Source organism: Orbicella franksi, chromosome 10 (genome assembly GCF_964199315.1).
Source record: "Orbicella franksi chromosome 10, jaOrbFran1.1, whole genome shotgun sequence".
NCBI classification, from domain to species: Eukaryota; Metazoa; Cnidaria; class Anthozoa; order Scleractinia; family Merulinidae; genus Orbicella; species Orbicella franksi.
The window spans coordinates 13,796,006-13,823,254 of NC_138154.1; the positions used below are offsets into that span (position 1 = coordinate 13,796,006).

At 39.4% G+C, this 27,249-nt stretch overlaps 2 protein-coding genes across 4 annotated transcripts; one reads left to right on the forward strand and one right to left on the reverse strand.

Annotated features, from left to right (window-relative positions):
- Positions 1-107: 107 nt before the first annotated feature.
- LOC145499293 (uncharacterized) lies at positions 108-17,720 on the reverse strand. Of its 2 annotated transcripts, none has more exons than XM_081478794.1 (21): positions 17,516-17,720; positions 15,805-15,913; positions 15,049-15,115; positions 14,764-14,853; positions 14,012-14,074; positions 13,546-13,617; positions 13,308-13,424; positions 12,207-12,287; positions 11,664-11,819; positions 10,398-10,478; positions 9,520-9,590; positions 8,649-8,760; positions 7,892-8,117; positions 6,941-7,032; positions 6,324-6,486; positions 5,637-5,671; positions 4,856-4,914; positions 4,337-4,388; positions 3,327-3,374; positions 2,741-2,827; positions 108-2,511 (listed from the first exon to the last, which is right to left on the reverse strand). In XM_081478794.1, exons 1-21 carry the CDS (start codon positions 17,616-17,618, stop codon positions 2,395-2,397), a joined length of 2,001 nt encoding a protein of 666 aa, XP_081334920.1. In that variant the 5' UTR covers positions 17,619-17,720; the 3' UTR covers positions 108-2,394. The 2 variants fall into 2 exon arrangements, with proteins under 2 accessions (XP_081334920.1, XP_081334919.1); XM_081478793.1 differs by having other exon boundaries at positions 15,799-15,913.
- Positions 17,721-17,798: 78 nt separating this feature from the next.
- On the forward strand, positions 17,799-27,237 carry LOC145499304 (progestin and adipoQ receptor family member 3-like). 2 transcript variants are annotated; one of them, XM_081478807.1, is made up of 6 exons: positions 17,799-18,225; positions 22,222-22,384; positions 22,671-22,772; positions 24,857-25,054; positions 25,954-26,044; positions 26,241-27,237. In XM_081478807.1, exons 1-6 carry the CDS (start codon positions 18,041-18,043, stop codon positions 26,405-26,407), a joined length of 906 nt encoding a protein of 301 aa, XP_081334933.1. In that variant the 5' UTR covers positions 17,799-18,040; the 3' UTR covers positions 26,408-27,237. The 2 variants fall into 2 exon arrangements, with proteins under 2 accessions (XP_081334933.1, XP_081334930.1); XM_081478804.1 differs by having other exon boundaries at positions 17,804-18,225; positions 22,671-22,823; positions 26,241-27,226.
- Positions 27,238-27,249: the final 12 nt, after the last annotated feature.

The following is a 27,249-nucleotide window of genomic DNA, read 5'->3' on the forward strand; positions in this document are numbered from 1 at the left end:
GTGATTATTGTGATGTCATCGTTTTCGAGAAGCTTCATTTTCAAAATGTTTTCCGTCCACACTAACGCCCCGTTCACACGGGTGTCTGGAAAACCCGAATAGCGAATAGTCCCGAATAGTGCGAATAGTCTCGAATAGTGGCGAACGGTCGCGAAAAGTGGCGAATAGTGACGAATAGTCGTCAACAGTCACCGCCTTAGATCTAATATCCAGCGTTAATTAATTATCCAAATAAACAACAGAATTTCAGTGAATTTCTTACCTTTTCTTCTCCGGACTCAGGCTAGTAGGCTGCCCATCGCCGACATTAAGAAAACAGAAAACACAAGGATAACCTATTAAAGACGTATTTACGCTTTTGCAGCGGTTAAAACAGAAGAAATTACGTTTAGAAACGCCTTTTGTCCTGATAAGGGTCTGTGCTATTTAGCGGAAAAATCCCATCCCAAGTTGCTACGAGGTTAACTGCGAGATACTGGGTACCCTATTTGTTACTACTTACCACTATTTGCCACTAATCGAGACTGTTCGCCATTATTCGCGCTATTCGTACTATTCGCTATTCGCTATTCGGGACTATTCGTTGTTCGCTATTCGCGACTATTCGCTATTCGGGTTTTCCAGACACCCCCGTTCACACCACGCCGGAGAAACTTGAAAACACAGCTTTATTACTACGGTTAGGCTTACCGTCCACACTAAACTGTCAAGAAAATGGAGCTTTTCGAAAGCGCTCTTCAAACCGTGTTTTAGTGATTGAAGTGAAGAAACAAGCTGCGTTTTCAAATTTCTCCGGTGTTATGTGGACGAGGCCTTAGAATTAAGATCTTCCGTAGCCTGTGTTACAGGCGCCCTCGGCGAGCGACACTTTCTCCGATTTTATTTCGCGGAGCTATCTGTAACACAGGCTAGATCTTTCGTACCCCAAGGGTAACCTCCTGTAGATACCATAAAATTCCGTAGGTAACAGTCACAAGCAAAGACTGTCCGCAATGAACAATAAAAATTCGATGTTTGTTAGTAAATCCAGACACTGGCAACAATTTGGCAGACAAAAACAAAGAAATGTAATAAACATTGCTCACACAAAAGAACCCCAAAGAATTAGTCCGAAGTGTTTTATTGTAGAGGACTGTTGGCTACACGGCGAACTCAAAAACAAAATACCCGTCTCGGTGTAAATACTCCACAATCATGTTTATTTCATTGATTAAATATTAAAATAGTATTTTCAATTGATGCGTAAACGCGACAGTCCCCTGTGACTCATTTTAAACAGAACTGATAATGCAAGAGACAGGTATAAAACGTCTTGACCATTACACAGAAATCGTGCCTTAGGGTGCACTGTTATGATACAGACCACCTCGCTAAAATACAAAGGCTGGAAGGACTTTCGCTGTAGTCTCCATGTTATAAACCGTCCGAATTCAATGATATGTTTTGTTAAAATATATAAATTTTTGGTTCCCTTCTTTTTAAACTTGCACGCTAATATTTCGAGCTTTTTTTCCATTCGAGCGATTTTGTTCACCTTGCAAGAAATACTTCAATTTGTATGACGCACCTTAAATATTCAATTAATTAATATTTCAAAGAGCAATGAGCTGCACTGAATTATTAAATGGCAGTCCACAACACGAAATTACGGCAGCTGTGATTTGCGAAGACTATTAATATTAACTTAAGATGGACCGCAAAAACAAAACAAAATTGTAAATCCCTTCGTAAAACCGTTAAAAGACTTGGGGAATATCTAACATAGATTGGATACAGTCCAACCAAGCTACCCGGCCACTTAGCTAACAATCACCAAAGTAGGCTAATTATTAGCCTGGGAGCAGGCTCACCTTTGAGTCACACCCGCGAGCGGCGACGAGCAAAGCGATCCGGCGGAAAGGAGTCTGGTGAAGAGGCGCCAAAAAAGTCACTTTCTCGTCTCGCGGCTTCGCCGGTCGATTTCGCGCTCGCGGCTACGCCGCGCGCGCTTGTGCTCCAACGTGAGCCTTCTCGCAGGCTAGCTAACTATAACTCTATCTTTCCTGTGAGTTTTTCATTCACTTTATAAGTCGAGTACCGACTCCTCCCTTATTTTGCTGATGAAGTTCAAAAAACTTTCAGTTCGAGTCTTCAATAAGCAACAACACTAAATTAAAGGTGAATCTGGCAAGTTGTCAGTGTTTCACAGTATAAACAATCCTTGTTATTATTTCGTTTATCCTTTCATGTCCGGTACCATGAATTGAATTTTAATTTGTCTATTGCAAAAATGACTTAATATTCCCAGACACAACACGCAATGCTTACTTGCCCATTTGCCACACTCGTGTGTCTCGCTTTAAAATCCCTTATGGGATTACACTAACACCCTTAATTTAATTTCGTGGTCTGTGACTAATCTGGACCATTATTCCGAAGTTGTTCCACGTATGACGCTGGGAAGGCCCCCTCCACAGAGCCCGTTTTGCCAACGATCCAACCATTGCCTTCGTCTCTGACTTGAACGACAATCTGAGAGAACAAGGAAAGACGAAAAACCTATGAAAAAAATCAGCGGTTGTAATAATATATTACATGGTCAGTAAAGTGTAGTACATAGATATTTTCATTGACAATTTCGAACTTAAATGCTTGAGGTTCGCTTCCGGCGCGGCGTCCATTGACAATAACGGCCTTTCTCTTTACCATTCATTGCAAAGTTGCGCCTCCGACGCCTGTTTTAACACAAAAAGCCACTGACCTGATTTGCTTGAATCGTCAACTCATCTCCTTCTTGACCAGAGAAATCGAACAAACAACGTAGAATGACGTCACCAGGGGAAATAACCTGCAAGAAAGAAACAGTATGCCAGACGTTAACAGAGGTTTTCGTGTTATTTGTGTACAGGATAAGGTTTCAAGAGACACGCTTTGATGGCATTTGAGTGAGTCCCAGTAATTTATGCATACTCTTTTAACTCGAGCAGTTTGTGAGATACCTCTGTATGTGCCTTGTTGTCACAACAAGGGAATTGAAACACTGAAAACAGACGTTTGACTTCACATGCAATATGTTAAGAAATATTCATCGGATACTTCAGTTGTTCGCGTTTCAGACAACGGTGGAATGATTTTCGTATACTCAAATTTGAATGAAAGAATCACTTTTTGAAGTGGCCCGTTTCGGCATTTTTAAAAGGAAAAATCAACACCTCCAAGTCAAACGTGACATTCACTAATCAGCTTCAAGAACTAAAAAAATCAGACAGACAGACGGACGGGCGGACAGTCAGACAGACAAGCAGACAGACAGACAGACAGACAGACAGGGACATTGTCCGTCATACCTGTACATACGAAGCTGGAAAGAACCCCGTTTGACCTTTAGTTGAACCCTTGAGAAAAATACAAAGTGACATTAGTTTGCTGAGCCTTAAAACCATAAAGGCGAAGGTCGCAGCATTTAACATAGTGAAACATGACAGTAATTAGTTACTGATCACTCGGCGAAAAGGAAGAAAAGAAAATTTTCAACGTAACATTCATAACGCCTCGTCTATCTTGATACCAATAATCTAAACACCTATACTACCTTAGTCGTTAATTTTTACACCTTTGTCTTTCTAGTGATTTCCTGCGCCCTTGTAGCACTTTAACTCCCAAACACTGACATTTATAGTAGCACTCTAATCGCATGGAATAAAACCCACACAAGAAGAACGCGATGCGGACCTATGCTTTTTTTTTAAATTGAAACCAATGGTGACAAAGGGCTAACGCCTGACCCTTGAGCTTCAAAAACTTGCTTCAGTGGCTAAAGTACCTTTCGAGTTAACAAATTTTACCATTAATAATTCGTCTATTGTGATCGTCTTGGTGAGGGTAGTTGTGAAAAGAATTGTTGTTGGAAACTAAACGTTTGACGAATACACAGGAAGAGCTAATGATACTCCTGGGGTCAAACAATTCACTGTTGTACGTGGATAGATACACCGTCTGAAGATAGGTACGTGCAAAAGCAGGAACAAAAAAAAAAAAAATGCAATTTCAACAAACGTCTGAAATCAATTGCAACCCATATATAATTTTCAGGCGCGTAGAAACTACTCTTGAAAGTGTGACCTATATGTACATGTTTATAACGCTGAGCAGGAGTACGTCACTCGATAGCTTCTATAGGACACTCTATGAATACTATACGACACACTAAATAAAGAAGTAATATATCAAACACGAAAGACCGTGTTTGACCACATTTCCAAACACCGAGAAGAGAGTTGAAAATACGACGCGTAGCGGAGTATTTTTGACGAACTTCGAGGAATTATTAATGACTTTGAGAACGATGTTGCCTTACCTCCCACCAATTTTCATCCGCACTATTAATAACGTTGACTTTGTCCCCAGCACTGCAACACACAACAAGAAATCTTCAGTACTCTGTTCTACTCATTTTTTTACGTTCACCAGGAAGTCTTTCTATAGATTCAGTGTAGTATCATGAAAATTAAACCGTGAAAACAGATATCGAGAAACAGCCCTCAAAAATCCTGAAACCGGTTCGCAAACCACTAAACGCAAGATAATACTTGATTTAACATCGACATCAAGTCACCTGCATAGGGAACACATTTTCATGTGTATGGTTTTTCACGAATAACCGTCTTGACACAGAGGCAAAAGGCATCTCGGAAATGGCCTATTGAAAACCGCTCTACACAAATGTTTGTGGAAGGTTTCGTCCATCATAGCTGTTGTCGGTGACACAAGATGTCATTAAAGAATTTGCGAATCGTTTAGTGACAAAAATGAACCTTGTGACTTCAGTCAGTGTTACTTTACAACTGTGATTTGATATCAACAAACGAGTTCTCACCAGAGTTTAAGATCTCCATCATTTTCCCCATTGAAATCATATAGAGCCACACAGCACTTCTGAAAGAGAGAGAAATGATAATTATAGCACAGTGAGGTGAGAAGATAAAAGTATATGAATACGTTTAACGTGCGTGTCCCATAATATTGCGTCTCGTGTGCACGTTGTGTTGTGTCAGAAGTCAGTCAGGATGTACGGTCTTTTACAAACCAAGTGGGTACTAAATGTTTTCGTACGTCTTCCATATAGAACCAAGCGCAATTTATTAATTTCGCTCGACATCTCTAGGATCGTTGACATAAGTTAACCATTTGACTAAATATATTGCGGTCGTCACGCCGTTAGTGACGAGGAACGTTGCGTGACAACCCCGGAAAGTGCTATGAAGGAAACTTCAACAACCAGGTCTTGAAAAGCAAATACGTCAAAAACACTCAGTGCTGCACGTTCCTGTGGCATTGTCGAACATTACCATGGTTACGAAGCACTCACATAAAGGATTGCGTAACATGACAACTTGTTATTATGTGGCTTGTGTTGTAGCCGATATAACACACGCGCTATGATTGGCTAATTCTAGGGCATTATTCTCCCGTAATGCCCGCGGGCCGATTACGGGCCTGCAAAAAACAGAGCAAATGCCATATCCTCGTACGTTCGGTCTATACGGGAAAATCTCAAACCTATCGCTCGGTCAATACGGCAAGGTCTCGGTCTGAGATTTTCCCGTAAAGACCTCACTCCCGGTTAATAAGTAGTTATTATTCAACCATGCCCTTACCGTTCCTGATGACGGAATCATCGCCTCTACCGCATCTAAAACCACGAATTCAAAAGTATCGTTAAATCAGATATCAACATTGTGACTACAGCTGAAGAGTTACTCAAGAGTGATAGCTATTTCAGTTAAAACTATGGCAATGAGTTACGGGTAGAGTATGGAATGCCACCTGAAACAAAATTAAGGGAATGGGAAATTGGTTTCCCATTTATGGATGTTCAACAGATTTCAAGTTTGTCTCACGTCTTAGCTTTAAGCACCAGATTTAACCCTAAGAAAACTCTCTACACCAATTTCAACGAACAGCGATGATCTTACTTAAAAGGAAGTTACCGTTCTCTATGGTAGATTAACTACTTATTAACCGAGAGTGAGGTCTTTACAGGAAAATCTCCGACCAAGACCTTGCCGTATTGAGCGAGCGATAGCGAGGTCAATACGGCAAGGTCGAGGTTTGAGATTTTCCCGTAAAGACCGAACGTTCCAGGTTAATAAGTTGTTTATTATATGGCTTTTTGCTTTGCTTTTGCAAGCCCGTAATCGGCCCGTGGGCATTACGGGAGAATAACGCGCTACAATTAGCCAGTCGAAGCACTCTTCATATCGGCTACAAGAACAAGCCATATAATAAAACTTGTTAATAAACTCGCATCTTTGGTAAAACAGTTACTCCACTTTCTTTCGTACCATAAAAATCGTGATCTGTCCTGTAAGCGGGTAACGATGCCGACGGACCCAGCGCCCTCCTGTGAGGGGGTGGGGTAGGGGCATCGTCAACATCACTATACACGGGACCATCTGAATCGTCATCTTGATTGCGTTGTATCCGAAGTGACTGTCCCTTTGTAGACTGTAAAATGTAAAACAATATTCTGGTTAAATTAGTAACTACCACCAATGCGGAGCGGCGCCGTGGCCTCCGGAGCAAGTGGTTCGGGTTCAAGCCCTGGCCGGGAACGTTGTGTTGTGTTCTTGGGCAAGACACGTACTCTCACAGAGCACCTCTCTACCCAATTGTACAAATGGGTACCGCAAATTTAATGCTGGGGGTAGCCCTGCGATGGAATACTCTTCGATCATTCCCCTTGCCAACCTGCCCCAGGCTCTGAGCAAATGGGGAACGAGCCGAGTGCGAGAAAGAAAGGGAATCTAGGGAAGAAAGCAGGCCCTTTTTCGCCTCAACCCCCTCGCCTTTTTTCCCCAGCCCCCTACTTTTTCTTTCTCGTTAATCTCGCCAACCCCCCCCCCCCCCCCCATCTCTAAACGAACGCCTGGAAAAAGCTATCCCACTGCACAATACTCACCCTATCACCAGGACAGTATGGCACATTGTCACGGCACTTGTGATGAACACTCATTTTACAAGCTTTACACCGTGCACCCTGTCGAATTAATCCTGCCAACAAGAGATGACAGTGGATCAGAAAAAAAAAAAAAAGACATAAAGCAGAGAACATTAATAACACCTGAACAGTTAACGCACTGATCACTAACGCGTACAAGGAATGCATGCAGATTTGATTCCTGAGAAAGAAACAAAGTTCTTGATGCTGCGGGAAATAACCTCACATCACCCTTAAAAACCCTTTTGCAGTACTAAAATCAGGGGAACATTAGGTCGAGCAATTTTGAGCGAGCAAGGTTAACTTGGTTTAGGGCATTCTGTCACGCTAGGTATACAAATCTGTCACGCTTTTTTGCTAGTCCGTCAAACTAAGTTGGGTGGCTTTCTCACAGCCAGATCGGTCTTGAAAGAAAATAGAGCCTAAAATGAATTAGAAAATCACAGACGAAATAAAAAGAGCCAAAACCTAGTACGTTGATACAGTTTACTACGATTATCTCTTGAGTAAGGCACGAGGGAAGTTTGGTTACGAAGTTTTGGCCTTAAAATCATGGTGTTGTCAAGGACTACTTACCTCGTTTTTGTTGGTAACAATATCAACAGCCATGCGTCGCCTGTCGCGTCGCCTACAATTTCGCGCGCTTTGCTGCCAATGACGTCAAAGGCCGACAAGTTGCCAATGGATACGGAGCCAGTTGCTCGTGACAACAAGACGATTTTTACGTTAAAACTTGGTGACCAAACTTTCGTCCCGCCTTATTCAACTGATAATCGTAGTACTTAGAGACAAAACTGGAAACCAGAAAACCTTGTGCAGAGCGAATCAGTTTGGCGACTTTCTGTGACTTTATGACTTATACATGAAACAGTGACCATCCTAAATAGATACAACTACTGATGTACAAATTACCTTTTATGAGTCCTTTACAATAGTAACAGAATTTTGGTTTCTTAAACGTGTGTTCTTCAAACTGGTGTTGCCCAACTTTCCTAATTTTCTTTCCTCTCGTGCTGACAACACTTTGCCTTTTGTCCAATTTTTCTGCCACAGTCTCATCATCACTGATGGTTTCATCTTGGAGATCATCTTCGGTGACTTGAAGTCTGTTTAGAACTTCCGTTGTGAAAAGTTTAGTCTGCAAAGAAAACACGAGAAGTATCGATGGCTACATGTTGATTGTGAGCTCGAGATTTATATTGGGTCATAGTTTACCAGAGCGCAGCCCGAGTCAACTATCACGCAAAGAAATCGATAAGCTAAGTCTACTAGTCGTCAGTAAATTATCTAAATCCTCTTCACAGACACTTCGAAGACGCAAAGGATCGGTCGCCATTTTGTTAACAAGCGCACACTGCTACGCTACTCACTATCTACAACAGAAAAGGTAGTGAGTAGCGTAGCCAATCAGAGAACACCATTCGTGATAGAACGCTAGTAGATTTATACTAACAGGTAATGTTAAGGTAAATGATACGTCTTACGTCTTGTGATCTTAAAAATAATGTATTAAATAACAATAAAAGGAACATGACAACTCCTTTGATTTATCTGTTGTAGCTGAACGAAGACCAGTGACTCAACTACTGCCAGGCAGTTAACATGCTACTCTGTTATAAGTTACCCCAGCATTTTTCCAGGTAAGAGTTCGCAGTTCTGTCAAGCCTACCTGTTCCTTAGCAACAGAACAAAGCCACTCTTTAACTCTCAGTTCATTCTTTTGCTTTAACAGATCCTCCTCGACTTCTGCGGCATTTCCGTATGATGGGTTTTGTGAATAGCTATTAAAAAATATATTTGTTAAATTGTAAGTCTTCTCCCTCAGTTCCCAAATAATTTATTTGGATTGATTAGAGTGACAGCGATCAGATAAAACCTATTGAGCAGTACTTTCATGTGGTATTGTCTAGCATGCTGTGCAAGGTGGTTCTAACTTTCTAGTCTATAGATGAAACCCTAGCGTGTGACCATTCAAATGAAAGCTATTGAGCAGTACTTTCATGTGGTACTGTTTCTTATGCTGTACAAGGTGGTCCCAACTTTCAAGTCTGTGGATGAAACCCTGGTGTGTGACCATTCAAATAAAAGCTATTGAGCAGTGCTTTCATGAGGTACTGTTTATTATGCTGTACAAGGTGTTCCCAACTTTCAAGTCTGTGGATGAAACCCTAGTGTGTGACCATTCAAATGAAAGCTATTGAGCAGTACTTTCATGTGGTACTGTTTATTATGCTATGCAAGGTGGTCCTAACTTTCAAGTCTGTGGATGAAATCCTGGTGTGTGACCATTCAAATAAAAGCTATTGAGCAGTGCTTTCATGAGGTATTGTTTAGTATGCTGTGGAAGGTGGTTCTAACTTTAGAGTCTCTGGATAAAACGCTGGTGTGAGACCATTCAAATGAAAGTTATTGAGCAGTACCTTCATGTCTTATGTTGTTGTAGAAGGTGAATCTAACTCTTTGAGACTGGAAAAGGTCAAACCTCGCACGTGTTTAAAACCTTTCATGAAACTGCTCTTTGTTATAAGGTTATCACCTACCTTTCTTGTAACTGTTTGAGGGATTTGACCGCCTCATGATCTTTTTTAATTGATGTATCAAAGTTCCGTAACTGTAGCAAGGCAATATCAAAACGTGTCATTACTAACGGTTATTTTTCCCAAAAGCTGACACCTTTACTAGCTGGACACCTCCCCTAACTGGAAACCACTCTCAGGCTCTCTCCTGACTGGAAACTTCCGCTGTATGACCACTCCCCTAGTGTCCACCTCCCCAGGGGCACATCTAGGAGGAGGGTACAGGGGGTGTGCATCCCCCTCCTCCTGAGATGAAGCTTTCTTCTTTGCATTCACTTGTAAAATTTGTTTACCCCACCAGTCAGTTATGCCATTCCTGGAAAAATCCTGGATCCGACCCTACTCCCATGAGTTGGCAGAAACCTCCATAAACTAAGAATACTACTGCCATATGTTCATCTGATGAAATCACCAAATAGGATTCAATGTCTCTCCTAGGAAAATGAACCTCCCCAAAGTGGGCATCTCCCTTAATATTAATAGACACCTCTCATAATTGAACACTCTGTCATGATGTCTGTAATTTTCTCTTTCTCTTGTAAGCCAGACAAAAGTATTATTTCACCCCTAGAGTCCTACAACCCATTGTGATTAGTGGAAACCAAGGTGCAGTTTAATCCCCAGCCCTCATATCATGACTCCAGTTCTGACTGTAGCCTGTGAACAGTCAGGCTTCGCCTGGAAAGGTCTGACCACGGCTTAGAGGGCCAAGAAAGAAATGGGTGAGAGTGGAGTGGCAGAGGGAGGTTGGGGTGGGGGAGTGAGAGTGAAGATGCATACCCAATGAACAGCTTACACCCTGAACAATTCAAAACAAATTATATCACCATAAAATAATTTACCTTTATCTGGAGAGCGATGTATTTTCTTTTGAGGACAGGTTCTGTCACATCCACCAAATACAGCTTGTTGTCTACTACATTCTAAGGGGAGATTTTAGAGTCAGAGTGTTTGAGTATTTTGGAAACCACTTGCAGCTCATTTATAACTACATTAATTTGCTGTTCAAGTATTCCGTCCATAATTTTATAATAATATATGCATTGAGAAAGAGGTTCTCTTGCTCTCTCTCCTTCATATTACGGTCAATTTAGACATCTCCTGGAGGCAAGCACCTCTTGCAAATGGACACTCAGTCAAAGTCCCATCCACACACTTATAGTGGACACACACACTCTTATAGCAGACAGTTGAACCTCTGGTATCGGACATCTACCCACTGATGAACCACGCCTATATAAACAAACTAGAAACAAACTCTGCATTTTGATCCCCATTTAACAAGCATCTCTCCCTGCAGTCCGTAAGTGGACAGTCGTTCTGCACCACAGTTGCTCAGTTTTGGCAGATTTAACTGTACTTGCAGCTTCCCATAAGTGGATACCCCTAGTCCGAATGACGCACACCTCACTCCTCTTTATGCAGATGCAGTCATAGAGTCCCACTATATAAATCCCTACATTAATTTTAAACCTAAGCAGACTGGTCTCTACCCGGCAAAACAGGTGTTTTTCCTGGATGAGCACTGTATATTCTGGATTGAGAATCTGGAGGCCATTGTTGCTCAAGACTTCCCTGCTGGCCCTGGCTTGATTGAAATGTATACGCTCAATAACATGCACAAGCATTGCTGCTAGCAGGATGATACCTCTCCTAAATGGACACTGATTTTAATGTTCAGGGTCCAGTTACCACATGTTTCACTTATAATATCAAGGGTGACAAAGTATTCCTTAATTTTGGTGCAAAATTTCAGCGTTAAGTCAATTTCACATGCTTCTGAAAATTATAAAATTGCCATGGCAACATTTGGAGCAAAATTTCTCGGTACAATAAACAAAAAACCCATGATTGTAAGTGTAATTTGTCACCTATGATATTTAAAGGTCATCAAATGGTATACTCGTGAAATAAGGTTGTTCAATAATTTCACTTGAGTTTTGTCAAAATTCTAATAATTTCATAATAATAATAATTTAAGAATTTTGACAAACTGCATGTGAAATTATTTCTTAACTTCACTCGTCACCATTTTATTACCCACACTAGTTTATTAATTATCGCAAAATGTCATTGCAAACCCACATTAAATAGGTTGTTTCCCTCACCAATGCCTGGCTCTCCTCTGGTTTGTGAAAACTCTTGACTGGTGAGGTATAATTCCCTGGGTTGTTAGCTTGTACAAACGTTGAGATATCTTCCCTAGTATTCATGAGCTGGAACATATTTTGTATGCTTTCCAATCTTTGCACGCTGCTGACTATCTAGGAATAGAATAAATTGCCAACACAGTGAATAAAATAATCAAGATAAAAATGAATAAATTGAAAGTGCTTTTTGCATAAATTCATATTTTTGAGAAGAAAAAAATTTGGCACTATTTGTTGTTCAAGGATAGCCTCTGCAAATTCTTGGATGTAAATTAAAGATTGCAAATTTAACCACTCCTGGTTCTGAGGGTTTGGCACCATTACATTTAATATATTCAGATTTTCATTTCATATTTTGCCTTAAGCAAATCTATTGAATGATGCTAATTTAGTAGGAAGTGAAGAAATTTTTGAAGGTCGGTCTTTAGTATACAGTCGTTTCAACGCTAAAATGAACTGATTACATGTTAACTTTTAATACAGATCTTGTAAATTTGTTACATTTTCTTTCTCGATCTGAGAACAATCAGTGAGGGCAACTCTCAAAGATTCAGACACATCTTCTTGAACATCCTGAAGGTCCTGTGGAAGACATAGAGTAGTAAATTATTACTTATTATAAAATAAATGAAAATATAAAGTTTGCTCTTCACAGTACATGTAGTTCTGCATAACGTCACAGTACTGTACTAATACTGACTGGCTCACTGGTCAACTGAAGCACTGAATCACCAATGGATAGATGCAGAGGGACAGAAAGCCCAATGACTACCAACACACACTGGCTGGCTGGTTAAATGACAGACAGATAGACAGAAGGACAGACATACAGACTGACTGACTTACTGACTCGTCTGACTGGCTGACTGACTGACTGACTGCCTGCCTGCCTGCCTGACTGACTGACTGACTGCCTGCCTGCCTGCCTGCTTGCCTGCCTGCCTGTCTGACTGACTGAATGGCTGGCTGGCTGACTGACTGACTGACAGCCTGCCCGCCTGCCCACCTGACTGACTGCCTGCCTGCCTGCCTGCCTGCCTGCCTGTCTGCCTGCCCGACTGATTGACTGCCTGCCTGACTGACTGGCTGGTTGGCTGGCTGGCTGGCTGGCTGCCTGCTTGATTGACTGATTGACTGACTGATTGGCTGACTGCCAAACTGACTGACTCTTCTGACTAGCTAGACAGTACATAATTGACTGACTGACTGACTAACTGACTGACTGACTGACTGGCTGGCTGGCTGGCTGGCTGGCTAGTAAATAATTGATTTACTGACTGACTGCCTTTAGAATTGACTGGCTGGCTATTAGTAAGTAATTGACTGGTTGGCTAAGTTATTAACCGACTCACTGACCAATCAACCTGCTGATTAGCAGACTAACTGCAGTAACACTCACCTGACTAATGTATTGATCGGTGGACTGACAGATCAGCCAACCGACCAACTGACTGAAACATCCTTAAATCACTAGTGGTTGCCTGAGGAGTTAATTTGGGTTTCAGAAACCAAAACCTTATAAGGCTGACAGAGTAGAGTGAAGTTATTTGGGTCTACAGGTGTACCTACATTACAGCCACTTTTGTAGTTTAAAGTACTTACATTCAGCATCTGTGGAAGTGTTGACGAGTAGAACACCCTGTTCATGTTATTGACAGAATTAAGCTGAAGTACGTAGGCATTGTGTGTGTTGCGACACAGTGTCTGAACATGTTCTTGCTAAAACAAAAAAACAAAGTAAAAAAACATTAAAATTACCAATTAGTGTAGTGAGTCTTTGAACAACACACTGAAAAGACTCAGAAAATCAAACAGCAACTTTGAAGATCATGTACAATACCTTTGCTGCTTCTGCTCCAGTGCTTTGTAATTTTGCTAGTTTAGAACAAGCCTCTGAATATTCTTTATGACACTGATCAGAATATAAAAGGAAAGTACTAATTATTAAACACATTTACTTAACTCGTGTGTGTACACCCACTTACCAACATGCAACACATCTTCCATAAGTTGTCTTCCATTGAGTTCTTTTTGTTCAAAGGAAAAGTCCATTGATAATTATTACAATTATTATTTATATTGGTAAGAATGCCATGTAAGAAGTACTAATAAAAATAATATTTATTAACATTTAGTATAAATTATTCTTTGCTGACAAGTAATTGCCACAGTTAGCCATAAGCCTTGTTGATCACATTTCTTGTTAGTCAATTAACTGACAGACCTATTTGACCCATTGCCCATCTTATTTTTTATAATTATATCATTTTATTGTTCTGTTGTTCAAAACAATCATGTTAACACACCTTCTGTAAAACTTCATCCGCCTTTTCAATCTGATTTTCACCACTCTCTCTGAACGAAAATATCTGGAAAATTTTTCGATCATTAAAAAAGATTATGCATTTATGTATAGTATTAACTCAATCTTAGTATCCAATAGGGGAATCCTTGTTTACAATATTTGCCTCATTAGAATAAGCAATTCAGTTTCTGATGGAGCTACAAATAAATCAGTTCTGAATATCGAAAGGTCATAGTTTGATTAAACCTGCCAATAAATATGAGCCTGATGTATTGAATACTTTTTGTGCAACAAGCCAACACAGGTTTAAAAACTCATATTTTACAAAGACTGTATGAGCTCATAAGCACTTTTGCCACCCAGAAATTTTGCAGTTTTTGAAAGACAGTATCTCCCTGAATACTACACCCAAAGAGCTAAAAATTTCACCATGTATTAAGTTTCCTTTAGCTGCCTGGAATCAATTTGTATCTAACATGTTTCCTTCTGTATGCAAAGCTATATGCGAATGAGCAAAAATGTAAACAATGAGTTCAGCATGAATCCCCCTATTGAGCCTTGTTTGCCACTGTGCTCACTTGAGGGCCAAGGTCCCACAGACATCACACCCACACCCATGAAATTCATTTAAAAATATTCTTTTTTTAGAAATATAATAAAATTGTGATGACATTACATTCCATTTTAAGCCTGGCTTCAAAAAAGGTTTTAAGTACATGTATATAGGTAGATAACAAAAGGCAAGCAAAACACCTTCTTTGTGGCAGCTTTTTTCTTGATAACCTCCTCAAAAGCTGCAGTATTGACTTGTCTTGCAAGACTCGATGATATCTTCAACATATCCTGTAGAAAGTAATGACCTACCAATGAATTACTGATTAGAATGAAAACGTGATGTTTGAAAAGTTAGTCAAAACACTAAGTTAAACATTTTCCATCCTAAACATCCTGTTTAATACCACATTCAAGTGAATTAGCTTACATACATGTAGAAATATAGCTGGCTGATTGTTTACTGACAGCTTCTCATTGACTGACCTGTGCTTGTTTTTCATATTCTCCAAGCAGGGTTTCCCAGCAACTAAAAGCACTGCTTAAAGCAGATCTAAGGGAAAAAAAATTTAGTTACAAGAAAATTAATAATTGAAACAGAAACAACCCAGGCCTGTATTATTTTCTACATTGAACTGTCTAATAGAGCTCTACAAATATGGCGCTAGCCACAGTCTGTGTGGTTTAGTGCATAATACATTTGAGGCGTTCAAAACAGCATCATGAATGACAGGTGTTGTGGCACAGTGACATGATACATGCAGTGCTGGATTCTAAAACGATCAAGCAATCTGTAGCCGAACTCACGCTCTGACCACAAAATCCTTGAGGAATGAGTTGTGTTCTTGTGTAACATGCTTTGATATTCTCAGGGTACCCTTGCCTGCACAAATAGATACTAGCAAATAATTTTTAAAAGGAAAACCTGACAGAACCATCACGGGTAAAAAAGAAAAAAGGACTAAGAACCTGGCAGTATTGGCCGCAGAGGATACTGGGATAGTCTGCAAGAAGAGAGCCTAATAACCCAATTCTCTATTAGGAGATTAGACAAACAATGATAATGATGATGATGATGATGATGCACTCGACCCTCGACTAACGACCACCTCTCTTCAATGGCCACTTTACTCTGTTCCCAAGGTGACCATTGTGGAGAGGTTTGACTGCATTCACAAGACTTTGTACTTCGAAAAATCTCCTTTTAATGAGTTTTGCAAGTCTCTTTCTTATCACCTGTACCTGTCTCTCTTCATTTCAGTGTTCTTCTTCCGGAATGATTCCACAACAGACAGCAGCTGGTTTCCTAACTGCTCTTTAAGGGAGGCAACCTTGTGGGCAAATTCACCAACTAAATTTTCAGAAGTAAAAAACATATCAATGACACCTCAGCTCAGCAACTGTTCAATATTGCATTCAGATGAGAAAGCAGATTTCATAGTTCATTCCTCAAATTACCGGTAAACTATTCACCATGTGGGGTGCTAATTACATGTAGAAGGGGGCGCTTATTGAAAAAACAGCAATCAAGGACATTAATAAATTAGAAAGGTGGCACTTTAAGCTATTAAGGAAATTGGCACTAAATCGAATTGTTACGCTAACCAGGTTTCCTTTTCATAATCCCTGTTCAATACTGCCCGCATATTTTGCATATATGTCAAACATTTAAATACAGAATATAATATGATAATTTTAATTAATAATTATCTGTTTCTGTCTAATAAGCTAGTAATGTCTGCAAGTTAATAAACGAATTGGTTCTCCACATTATTTCTTATGTATATTTCAATCTGAAATAACAGCTTTCACTAAAAATTGCAGTTGTAACTGTAACCAAATTATAAATCAAGTCCAAAATAAATGTCTGCATATTGGTTCTCAATGTACATTTCTCTGGTCCTTCTATCTGGAACAATTTGGATGAAGAGATAAGAAGTTTATCTCCGCATTTATTTAAACAAACCTTGACTAAGCAATTCCTAAGTTCTTTTGCTTAATGCAAGCTTAGTACTATCGCTCTTAATTAAACAATGCTCTGTCTATGACTGGTACTGTTACTACTTATATTTCTTTTTATATTTATATCTACATATTTTTTTTTCTCTTTCTACCTCTTCTTTTCTTTATTTTTCCTGCAACTGATTTAAAGCGTAATAATTCTCAAAACTACTCAGCTCGTTTAGTTCTTACTATTTTGCTTAGTTTTTTTGCTTATTAAGTTTAATGTATTCTTTTGCTGAATGATATTCTACGTATAATGCAAAATAAAATGGTTGTTGTTGGTGGTGGTGGTGGTTCGCATATGTAGAGTGCTATTTAATTTTTTCTATAATCTAAGAATTTTAGGCTTTTAATGGCATGTAATAAATTATCAATTAAATGGTTGATTATTCTTACGTGTTGTTAAACATGCTGTTGCTTCCTTAGAAGGCGATAATTTCAACACAACACTTCATATTCAGTCGGATATAGGCCGAGGTAAGCTTGTCAATATAAGTTTGCATGGTGTAAAAATTTGGCTGCTAACATTAGGCCGTATGAAAGCGATGTTTTAGCTTACACTTTAACAAATAGCTTGTTACTAACCTATCATTGCTCACAGACTCGACTTCAATTATAACTTCCGCGTAAAACTTCTAAAAATGTCCCTTGATTTAGAATAACAACCATATCTCTAAGTTAAGAATAATTGGCTATCATGAGTAGCTAAATATTTTCCTATGAAATGTAAGTTACTTTTCTTCGGTTGTTTAATTCCAGTCTAAAGGAGTTATTTCATCCGTTTAAGATAACAGATACGGAAACGAAACGTCGATTAAGGTTATAAACCAGATGATCGACTCTAAGTAAGACTTCAGGCGGCAACAGAAAATCAGTGAGACATTTTTAACACCAAATATACGTTAACGTTTTTACACATGAATGCGATTTATGAAGTCACACACTTTACCTGTCTTAAGAAGTTTGATAGCGCTGTAAGTGTTAGATTTGAGAACTTCATTTAGACTTGGATGAGGAAGATCTCTGAGATGCCCTTCTCGGATCGTAGACATGTTTTATCGTGGAGCTGTGTTTTCATGTAAATTCAATTCTTCACTTGCTTCCGATCACCGAGTGAGGATTCCGAGGCCATTTCCGCTCAGTGACGATCTATATTTGGGGAACTTGACCAAATTTGGCGATGACCGGAATCGAAGCCAGTCACGAGATCGAGTCACGAGAGAAGCGAAATCTGCGCCCGTCAACAACTAACAATTCTCACAATTTTCAGTTTAGTTAGCACTTACAGAGGAATGTTGGTTAGATGGAGTGGCTTCCCAGATCAAATCTATCATCAGGAGCATAACCAATAGCACCCCTGCTTGTTGAACAGTAGACTTAAAAAAAAGGGGAAAAAATATCCCAAAGGATTGACCGATGTTCGATCGAAGTTTATTAATTGGAGAAAATCTCAAGGCTCAAGTTTATTAACGCGATGTCAAGCTTCCAAATAGACTTAAACGAGAGAGGATTTACAACTGATTCCAAAAGTCCTTTTCTTCTGGAATCTAAAGTTGTAAAACTCTATGATTACCATGATGTTCCATATTTTCTTCGCGGGAACCCATACATCACTTCAGGGTATCGAGCATTTCTGTCCGTCAGAATGTGCATGAAAAGGTAAGGGATTTTATTAGTGTAGCGGCTAACAGCTTCAATAGTTCACTTGGTGATACAAACATGAAATTTGGCAGGAATATTCTAAATTGTCTATTCTTTCATTCTAGTCGATTAGCCACCTGAAATTCGCATTAACAAGAGTTTTTTTCAAAATGGCTAAAAATGGGAACGATGTGATAAAATGGCAGCCATTTTAAGTAATATCCTTACTTCCAACTCATCTTGAATACATACATACATACTTTATTGACTTTCCCTTTAGAGGCTTTTCAAAGACAATACAATAATAATTTAAAACTACTTAAAAACTCTAAGATTCATTAAGATTAATTAACTAGAATTAGGAATCTATAAAATCCTTAATAAGTTTACGAATAAAAATTAGAGCAGTTTATTACTCCCTCATTACAACGTTTTACTGCTAGCATCCTTTAGATACAATTGACTATTCCATACATCTTTCAGTTTCTGAAAATGGCCAAACAATTCTAAAGAATTCTTTCTTTAACAGGCGCTCATGATCTCATAGTACTGTTATATACAGGTTACATTATGTGCCTATCCAGTATTCAGTACGGTAATTCAATACGCCCAGCAGTTTCTTAGCTGGGTAATTCCCAAACAATTTTTTTTAAAACTACCTCTGATCACGTATAAGTTTCAAATACACAAGTTACATTACATGCCTACTTCAACCAAATTCTGATATTCAGGACAGCAATTCACTACGCCCAGCAGTTTCTAGCTGGCTAATTCAAAAACAGCTTTTCAAACAAGCTTTTGATTTCGTAACAGTGTCAAATAGTGCTGCTATACAATTTACATTGCATGCCTACTATAGTCGATGACCAGGTGGAGCTACTTTTCACACAAGCAGCTACGCAAAGCTGTACAGTTCAGCCCAGAAGGAAGACATTTGCACCTTCCACAACAGTCCTTCCTGCAGTCACATCTGGTTAGTTCTCGACACCTTGCAGCAACTGATAGAATGTCAGTCCAAAGTATCTGCCACGTGTCACCTCGCCTACTTCACCCCAATCAGCTGGACTTTTTGTGACAGGTTGAGGGAGAGTGGCTTGACCCCAGATAATCCTTCCTTGGTAGGCAGCATGCTCTGAATGTAGCTTGAGGGCAGACTGAGGTTGTATTGCATCATACGGCCTCTGTTTGTGAGTGAAGAAATTCAGTCTTGCATCGTTCACACTTGTATCTGCACTGGACCTGTCATACATGACCACAACAAACTGCTCTAAACTCTGCAGATCAGTGTCGTCAAGAGATGTCACACACTGACTGAGTTTGGTGAAGGTGGTCAAGACCCCTTCACACTCATTCCATGTTTGCCATGCAGACTTCTTTCCTTAGCCACGGAAAGCAGACACAGTGTCGCATCACGTGAAAGAATGGGAGTCCACTGGCTTTCTCTGGACCGATTGTGTTTATCAGTTCGTGCACTGGAATCAATCGAAAATTTCCTCCTTGGCCAAATGCAATCCACACTTTTTCAAGACCAGGCTCGTTTAAGGATTTCTTGACAGATATGGCAATAACTACCACATCGATCCGTGTCGTTTGCCTAAATCATTAAAGCCTTAGTGCAGTCCATTGCCGCATGTCATACGTGCACAAAAATACGTGGGTCTGCCTCTTTGTGCATACATGGTGCAATTACGCGATTGCAACAGAGGTATTCCAAGCACGGAATGTCTGCTTCGGACAACCGGTCCGCAAGAAAATGGAAAAGTTCAGTCTTGTTGTTATCTCTCAGAAAGTTTGTCCAATTTTGGGGAGTCTTGCTGGTTGGTGTAACCCTTCTTCGTATCCCTTTGCCCCTTTTGGATCGTGCCTCTACTTTCAGGCTGGACTCCTTATACACATCAAACACAATGTCAACTCTTTGGTACTTGGTAGAATAAGATCTAACTCTTGGAAGGATGTCCTCATTGGCGTAGTCATCAAATGTCTTTGACATACGTGGGGGTTGAGAGTTGACAAGAGCTCCGTGATCCATCTATGATGATTGCATCTGCCTCTGGTTCTGTGTTTGGCATCAAAGTCTTAGACTCAAGTATCTCAACCAATTGCAATTTCTGGCATGTGTGAAGTTTCCCACTGTCACTGAGGGAAGCTGGAGCTGACCGGTTTTCGTGCTGGAAGAAATCATGCAAATCACACTGTCTGCTTTGACATGAAATGAAAAGTTGGGAAAATAAGTGACAGTCCTCTTTCAGTGTCCTCTCCTTGGAACTGGCGGCACTGGAAATTACCTCTTGCTTGAAGAAAGTGATCTTGTCTTTCTATTTGATGAAACAAGGTGTGCTCTTCTTTCTTCAGTCCTTCAATGAAGGATTAGAACTGATCTTTGCCTCTACTATAGTAAGTAGCAACAAGTCTTGAATTAGCTGGATCGGCAATGTCCTTAGCTTTTTGTCTAATACAAGGAGGTCTCCGGACTCTTCTTCAAGAGGATTGCCCGTTTCTTTAAATACTGTGAATAGCTTTTCCACTTTCTCAGACTGCTATTTGAGCACTTCCGCCTTGTTCGTGATGCTTGCTACTGATTGTTGTATCTTAAGTTCCCACAACGTCTTCGTAGTGAGCGACTTGGTAGCTCACCTCTGGTCCAGCTATCATCCACCTCCAGAGTGCTGTAGGGTCCTCTGTCAAGCCTATTGCTCCTCCATCATCCTTGATGACTGCATTGTTTTGTTCGTGGGCTTGGTCGATTGCAATTGACGAGAATTCTTTGCAAGATTTGTGCTACTTCTGGATGTTGTTGATCGATGGTCATCATATCTCCGAGGTGAATTTAAAGCCACCACGCATAATTCACATTGTTGGCTTCTCTAAATGAACGAACCAATGTTAGAATGGTTAGCTCTAGAGCTAAAATGAAATGCGAACTGTGGACTTTCGAGTGTTCGTTTCTTACACCACTCTTCGAAATCAAGAACACCTTGTGGACTTTAAGATGTATCTCTGCCATAGCTATTATATGCAGCTTGCCGCTGCTTGTATAGACAACATGCTGTGATATGATGTACTTGATGAGATCTGGTAACACTTGAGGCTGACAGATAAGATTCTGAAGTACCAGATGAGGCAACTCCTGCCTCAACAAAAGCACTTGTCCAACCACTGTCCTGAAGTAAAGACTCTATCAATTTCAGGGCAGCCATTTCTATGTGAAGACCTATCTTTGAGATGAATCGTCTGAAAGGTTTACAGTGCAAATATCTTTAAAACATATGTCAACCTTTTGACCCAAACACAAGTAATATATGAGGGTTAAAACTAAAATCTATTATTGAAATAACCTAAGTACAAAATTCTAAAATACTTATAGACATGCTCCGCTGGCCATGATAAAGGCTGCTCCTTCTGTGACTCTTGATAGCCTGCGGACATTTTTGCCAGCAGCTAACGTTTTCTACTCAGCTATAGTATTTTTTTAGTTTCTCTGCTCGACAATGAACTTTTGTACTGCAACATCATCAACTTCTCCTGTGTAACACTGCGAATTAATTCTATACCTAGAGTTAATGGCGGCCATGTTGAGATAAAGACCACCTATTTAGTAAATTGTTAAAAAAAAGTGTTATACCGCCAAATTTGAAGTGGCTAATCGATCAGAAAGAAAGAATACTTAATTTAGAACATTTCTGTGAAATTTCATGCTTGTATCACTAAGTGAACAATTTTGCAAAAAAAATGATGTTAGCCGCTACACTATATCACATATTTGTGATTTCTTATTATACTTGCCATTCTGATTCATTGTTTTCATTTTTGAAAAAAAAAAAAAAAAGAGTGTGTGCTATGTTTTCAAGGTTTCTTTGGGGGAAAGAGGAGGGGGGGCGGGGGTATGGTGGGCATACCATCGCGGGGTGGGAGTGAAGGGTGTATTATCGGAACGGGAGAATCATTTCGAAGCGCACTTGTTGGGATTTTGGAGGTATGGTGGTGATAGAACTAATTTCTTGTTATTATTTTCAGCCTCTTTGTGTTGTCCAATGAATCCATCAACATCTGGTCTCATTTAGTTGGATTTTTGTATTTTTTTTACCTCCTTCTTGTTGACAACTTGGTCAGAATTCCAGATCACAATGGCACTTTCTCTGATCATGCCGTACTGACTTCTCTACTCATCGGTTACATGGTGAGATATAAATCTGATAATTTCTAACCAAACAATAACATAATGTACTCAACACCTTAGAGGCACGGCGGCCTAACGGTAAGTGCACTGCACTCCAGACCCTGCAAAATAGTGTTTTTTTAAATCTTGATTTCCATGGCACACTTCTGGATGCAAATAATACATTCCATGGTTTTCATGTTTCATTTGCGATAACTATAGACAACCGCAATTAGTCGTGAATGATCTACCTTTCACTGGTTATGTACCATGACTGACTATAAAATTTTATTCACCCTTCTTTTAGATTTCCATGTTTTTTTCTGCCTTCTACCATTTGTTTTGCTGTCACTCTGAGAAAATGTTTCACCTTTGGCTGTCGCTGGATCTGGCTGGTATCTCACTTGGTGTATGTGCTTGTTACATTCCTGCAGTGTACTACGCATTCTACTGTCATGCAGTAAGTACGTGTATACCTAGTGTAATTGCTTTAGAGTCTTATCTTCCTGTAGCTACCACTTCTCAGCTCACTATTGTTGAATTAAGGTACAATGAGATTTTGAACAAATGCTAAAATAGGAAAATTTAATTTATAGAAGAATCCAAGGTTATACCTGAAAGTGGTTTTGAGAATGTCAGAGGAATTTAGAAAATGTGAGCTAAATTTCTCAAGCTCTCAGATTGTTTTGTGGCAGTATCATATGGCTTTAGCTTTATAAAATAATATTAAAATGCTTAATGTGATATTAATTCATTAAAAGCATGCAGAACAGGATAAACACTTCTGATAAAAATAGCATTTCAATCAATCAGTCACGCACAGAATCTAAACAGTAAAACAATGGGCTGTGACTAAAAGTGGGACGGGGACTTGGGGACTGGGACATGGGACTTGGGATGCGGGGACGTGGCGACGTGGGGACGCGGGGACTCGGGGACTTGGGGATGCGCGGACGTGGGACGCGAGCACGCGCGGGGACTAGAGGATGTAGGACGTAGGGACTTGAGGATGTGATAAACAAACAACACCTGATTTTTGCGCTGAATTTGTAAAATACAATTTTCGGCAGTCAAGTGAAAGGTAATCTAATATGCTGGAGAGTTTGTCAGCAGACCAGTAGCTCATGATTTCCAGCATATATTAGGGACCAGCACCGACGACGACGAGCTCAGAGGACGACAACCGGAAGTAAAATTTCCCCTTACCATGCTACTATGCATGCTTGACTCGTTGTCCTTGTGAAGTTCAGGACGTCAAAACGTCAGGTTTGCCGTCCTGAGCGAACATGAGTATGTATTAATCTATTTACGCAGTGTTTCAGCCAGAAAATTTATATCAAACTATTGAAATGAAATTTGGTTATTTATTTAACCTCTTAGCTTTGTATTAACTAGATTTTACGGCGGGTTTGATGTAGAAATCGTTGGTAATAACATTATTTTGGGTTTGTCAATTTGTCCATTGTGAAATTTGCTTGTCAGCGAAAGTAGAAAATTAAATGAATTCAGAAATTGAAAAATGACTCTTTCTTTCATTTTCTTCTGGTTCCTATCTACATGTAGGCTTTCGCTTATGTTTTTAGGATAGAATATTATACTGTGAAGGTCATTTTAGATTATATCGGCCCGAAAATTTTGCATCATTTATCTCTTCGCATGAAAACCTGTTATGTTCGTCCTATGAGAAATCGAGATTTTTCGACATAAATTCCTCATGTAAGACCGAAAGTTCGTTGTCATCAATAGTACCGTTTTTGTAGCTCAAGCGAAACTGGTCGTGGAGCTCATGAAAGGAAGACATGACAAAATTTTTTGATAGTTTTAGGTCGATGTTCGCAAGGAATCAGCTCTATTTACATGTACTTGGACTTGGTTTTCACGCTGTGAATGACGTCCTCGACCCAGTCCTACAGCAGTTTTAATCATCGTTGTCTCATTCATCATCGGTGCTTAAGGTCCCTATTACTTTTCACTTGACCGCCAAAAAAAATTATTGTATTTTACAAATTCAGTGCAAGAATCAGGTGCTGTTTGTTTATCACGTCCTCCAGTCCCTACGTCCCACGTCCTCCAGTCCCCACCCGTGCTCGCGTCCCTACGTCACCACGTCCCCAAGTCCCACGTCCCAGTCCCCAAGTCCCCATCCCACTTTTAGTCACAGCCAAAATAATGCTGCAAAAAACTGTCATGATGAAAAAGCTTTAACAAAGCAAGCAAAAAACAATTATCTGCTAAGACATACAGTCAGATTTCCTGACCATATTCTAGGGTTAACTTGTTTTTAGGCTAATCTGCTTCCCAGCCATGTGAGTTTATAGTCTGAAGATATAGAGGCGGGAGGAAAACCAAAGAACCTATTAAAAACCAGCAATGAACTCAACCCAATCACAACATCGGGTTGTTTGTAAGATCATGGTACACCTACCTTGAGCATTAAAGCTTCCTACATCTGTTAATAAATATTATAAGATTATTATTCTTTTATGTTTGCAGACCTGGAGAGGCTTCTATCTGGGTGGCGTGATTTTCCTAACTCTAGTTTCACTGGCACTTCAATTTCATCCTTCTTTCCTTACATCACGCTGGGCTATCAAAAGGCTTCTTCTGTTCAGTAGCTTGGTTGCATATGGTGTGGGTCCTTCACTTCACTGGGTGTTGCTGCTTGGTGGATGGAGTGACTACACTGTGAGGGTATGTGTTGAACTGTTAACATAACATGTTCGTCTTTGGCTGGGTTGTTCAAAGCCTGATTAAGCTCACCCCTGATTAGCTAGAATTTTGATTTTTGTCTAACGCTTGTCCTTCTGTTTTGAGTTGGATTAATCTGAAACTACACAACACAAGCAGTGAAAAACATTTTTTTTACATAAAATGATACTTCGTTTTATATATAATCCTCGCTTAGCGTTAACCGGCTTTCAAACAACCCAGCCCCGCTATTGTCTTTCTCTCAACCGGCTTATTTTATAATTAGGTGCTACCCGCTGCTTAGCAACAACTTCTCCCTGAAAAAAGAAAAAAAAGCTCTGTTTCCTGTAGGAATTTCCAGTGACCTTCATTGATGCTATCGCATACATCTCACTAATTTTCCGTAGGAATGCCAACATGCTTTCTTTACATGGAGTCATGTGGAAGCACAGATGTCCAGTATATTACAAAAAAACGGGAATGCAAGCTTTGTACTGTTCTGTTGTTAGCGAGTCATTTAATAGACCAATTTCGATATATTAAAATTCAACCTAAAACAATAGATCTAAGTATGAGGCTCTGGGGAATACCTACAGAGTTTGTTGGGTTTATTTCCCAGAGCCTCATGCTGAGGTCTATAGTGTTAGGCTGAATTTTAATATAATGAAATTGATTTATTGGGCTGTAATTCTATCATCAAGAGCAGTTTTCAAATGAGTGTTGTAAAATCAAAACCAAACCAATTACTTACATGTACCAATTAGATATTAAGTAATCTCAAACCATAGTAAAACCAAACCCAACAAAATTGCCTGATTACTTTTGAGACTCAACTGAAAATTGCCCTAAGGCAATTCTTCATTTGGCTTAACAAGTGAGTAACAATATATTTTATCTTTCAGCTATTTATACCAAAGGTGGCTGTGATGTACTTGCTTGGAGTGTTGGCATTAGGATTTTATGCATTGAAAATACCAGAACGTTATTTCCCAGGTAGTGATTGTGTTGTACTCTAAAATTCTGAAACTGAGCTGGTGCTTACATGTACATGTACACTGTATTCAGATTTTTTTCTGTCCAAGAAAATTATCACTTTTGGCAAATGCTTCTAAAACTGTTATAATAATGATGAATGTTATTTACGTAAGTTGCAAATGATTATAAGTAGTGTATATTTTTTCTTCTGCAGGTAAACTCAACTACATAGGATCTAGTCATCAATGGTGGCATCTATTTATTTTATTAGCTTTTTACTGGTGGCACAGATCAAATGTCATCTACATGAAGTATAGACTGAAGTATCAGTGTTCAACGCATTATGAACTTCCATCTTCTGACGTGCCTTTTGAACTTTAATATTCCCATATATTTTTGTAATTATAAACATACTGAAAAATAAACTAATATACTTTCAATAAAAACTTTTCTTGTTGTTTTTCGTGTTGTTTATCTGCGAAACCATCCTGAATTTGTTTCTTGAGATTGAATGCTAACAAGGCTAATACAAGCCATAATCCCCTCTATGACCCCAAAGAGTGTTACCTAGTCTCCCGTCTTTCACTCTTTATGAGGAGGGCTCTGAATAACTTCACTTCACCAAAGATCTACAGTATAATTATGTATACTATTGATCCCAGTCAAGCACTGCTGGTTTCAGCCGCTGAATAAAAACAAAAGTGACCAGATGATTACAAACATCTTTTGGCTACAGTTTGCAGCACAGCTGTTGCAAATTCCTCAAAAGTGGCAAGTTCAAGGCAAATCTTATCCATGCAATGAATTTTGCATCAGTCAAATTCTTCTCTGTAACACATCTTGAATTGTATCTTGCTTGAAAGTGAGAAACTCAACAAACTTGCAAACAAACTGTGAAGCGCCTTCCCTGACGATGAGATTCACTCATCACATGATCATGACATTCATCATCACATGATCACTTTTTCTGAATCCCTGAATGAAACTAACAGTGCATGTAATGACCCGAAAAAAACAAAAGCAATTTCAACAGACGTCTGGGATCATTAGTATCATTATTATAATAATTATTATTATCATTATCTTTTGTTTTTGCACAAAAAAAAAATAGTAGACACATAGTCCACAATGCATCAGTACTCTTTTAAAGATTTCCTTGTTTGGCTGCCATCTCTATCTTACTCTTTAACACTGTTTTACAGTTTTACTTGTGATAAAACTGA

Bases quoted from the DNA above. Each gene is read 5' to 3' on its own strand.
- LOC145499304 (XM_081478804.1), top strand. From the start codon at position 18,041: ATGTCAAGCTTCCAAATAGACTTAAACGAGAGAGGATTTACAACTGAT. The intron at 25,055-25,953 runs GTATGTGTTGAA...TTTATCTTTCAG, and splicing joins GGAGTGACTACACTGTGAGG to CTATTTATACCAAAGGTGGC. The intron at 26,045-26,240 runs GTAGTGATTGTG...TTTCTTCTGCAG, and splicing joins ACCAGAACGTTATTTCCCAG to GTAAACTCAACTACATAGGA.
- LOC145499293 (XM_081478793.1), bottom strand. From the start codon at position 17,618: ATGTCTACGATCCGAGAAGGGCATCTCAGAGATCTTCCTCATCCAAGT. The intron at 15,914-17,515 runs GTAAAGTGTGTG...CTGAAAATTTAG, and splicing joins TATCAAACTTCTTAAGACAG to TTGGTGAATTTGCCCACAAG. The intron at 9,591-10,397 runs GTAAATTATTTT...GCCTTGCTACAG, and splicing joins ACATCGCTCTCCAGATAAAG to TTACGGAACTTTGATACATC.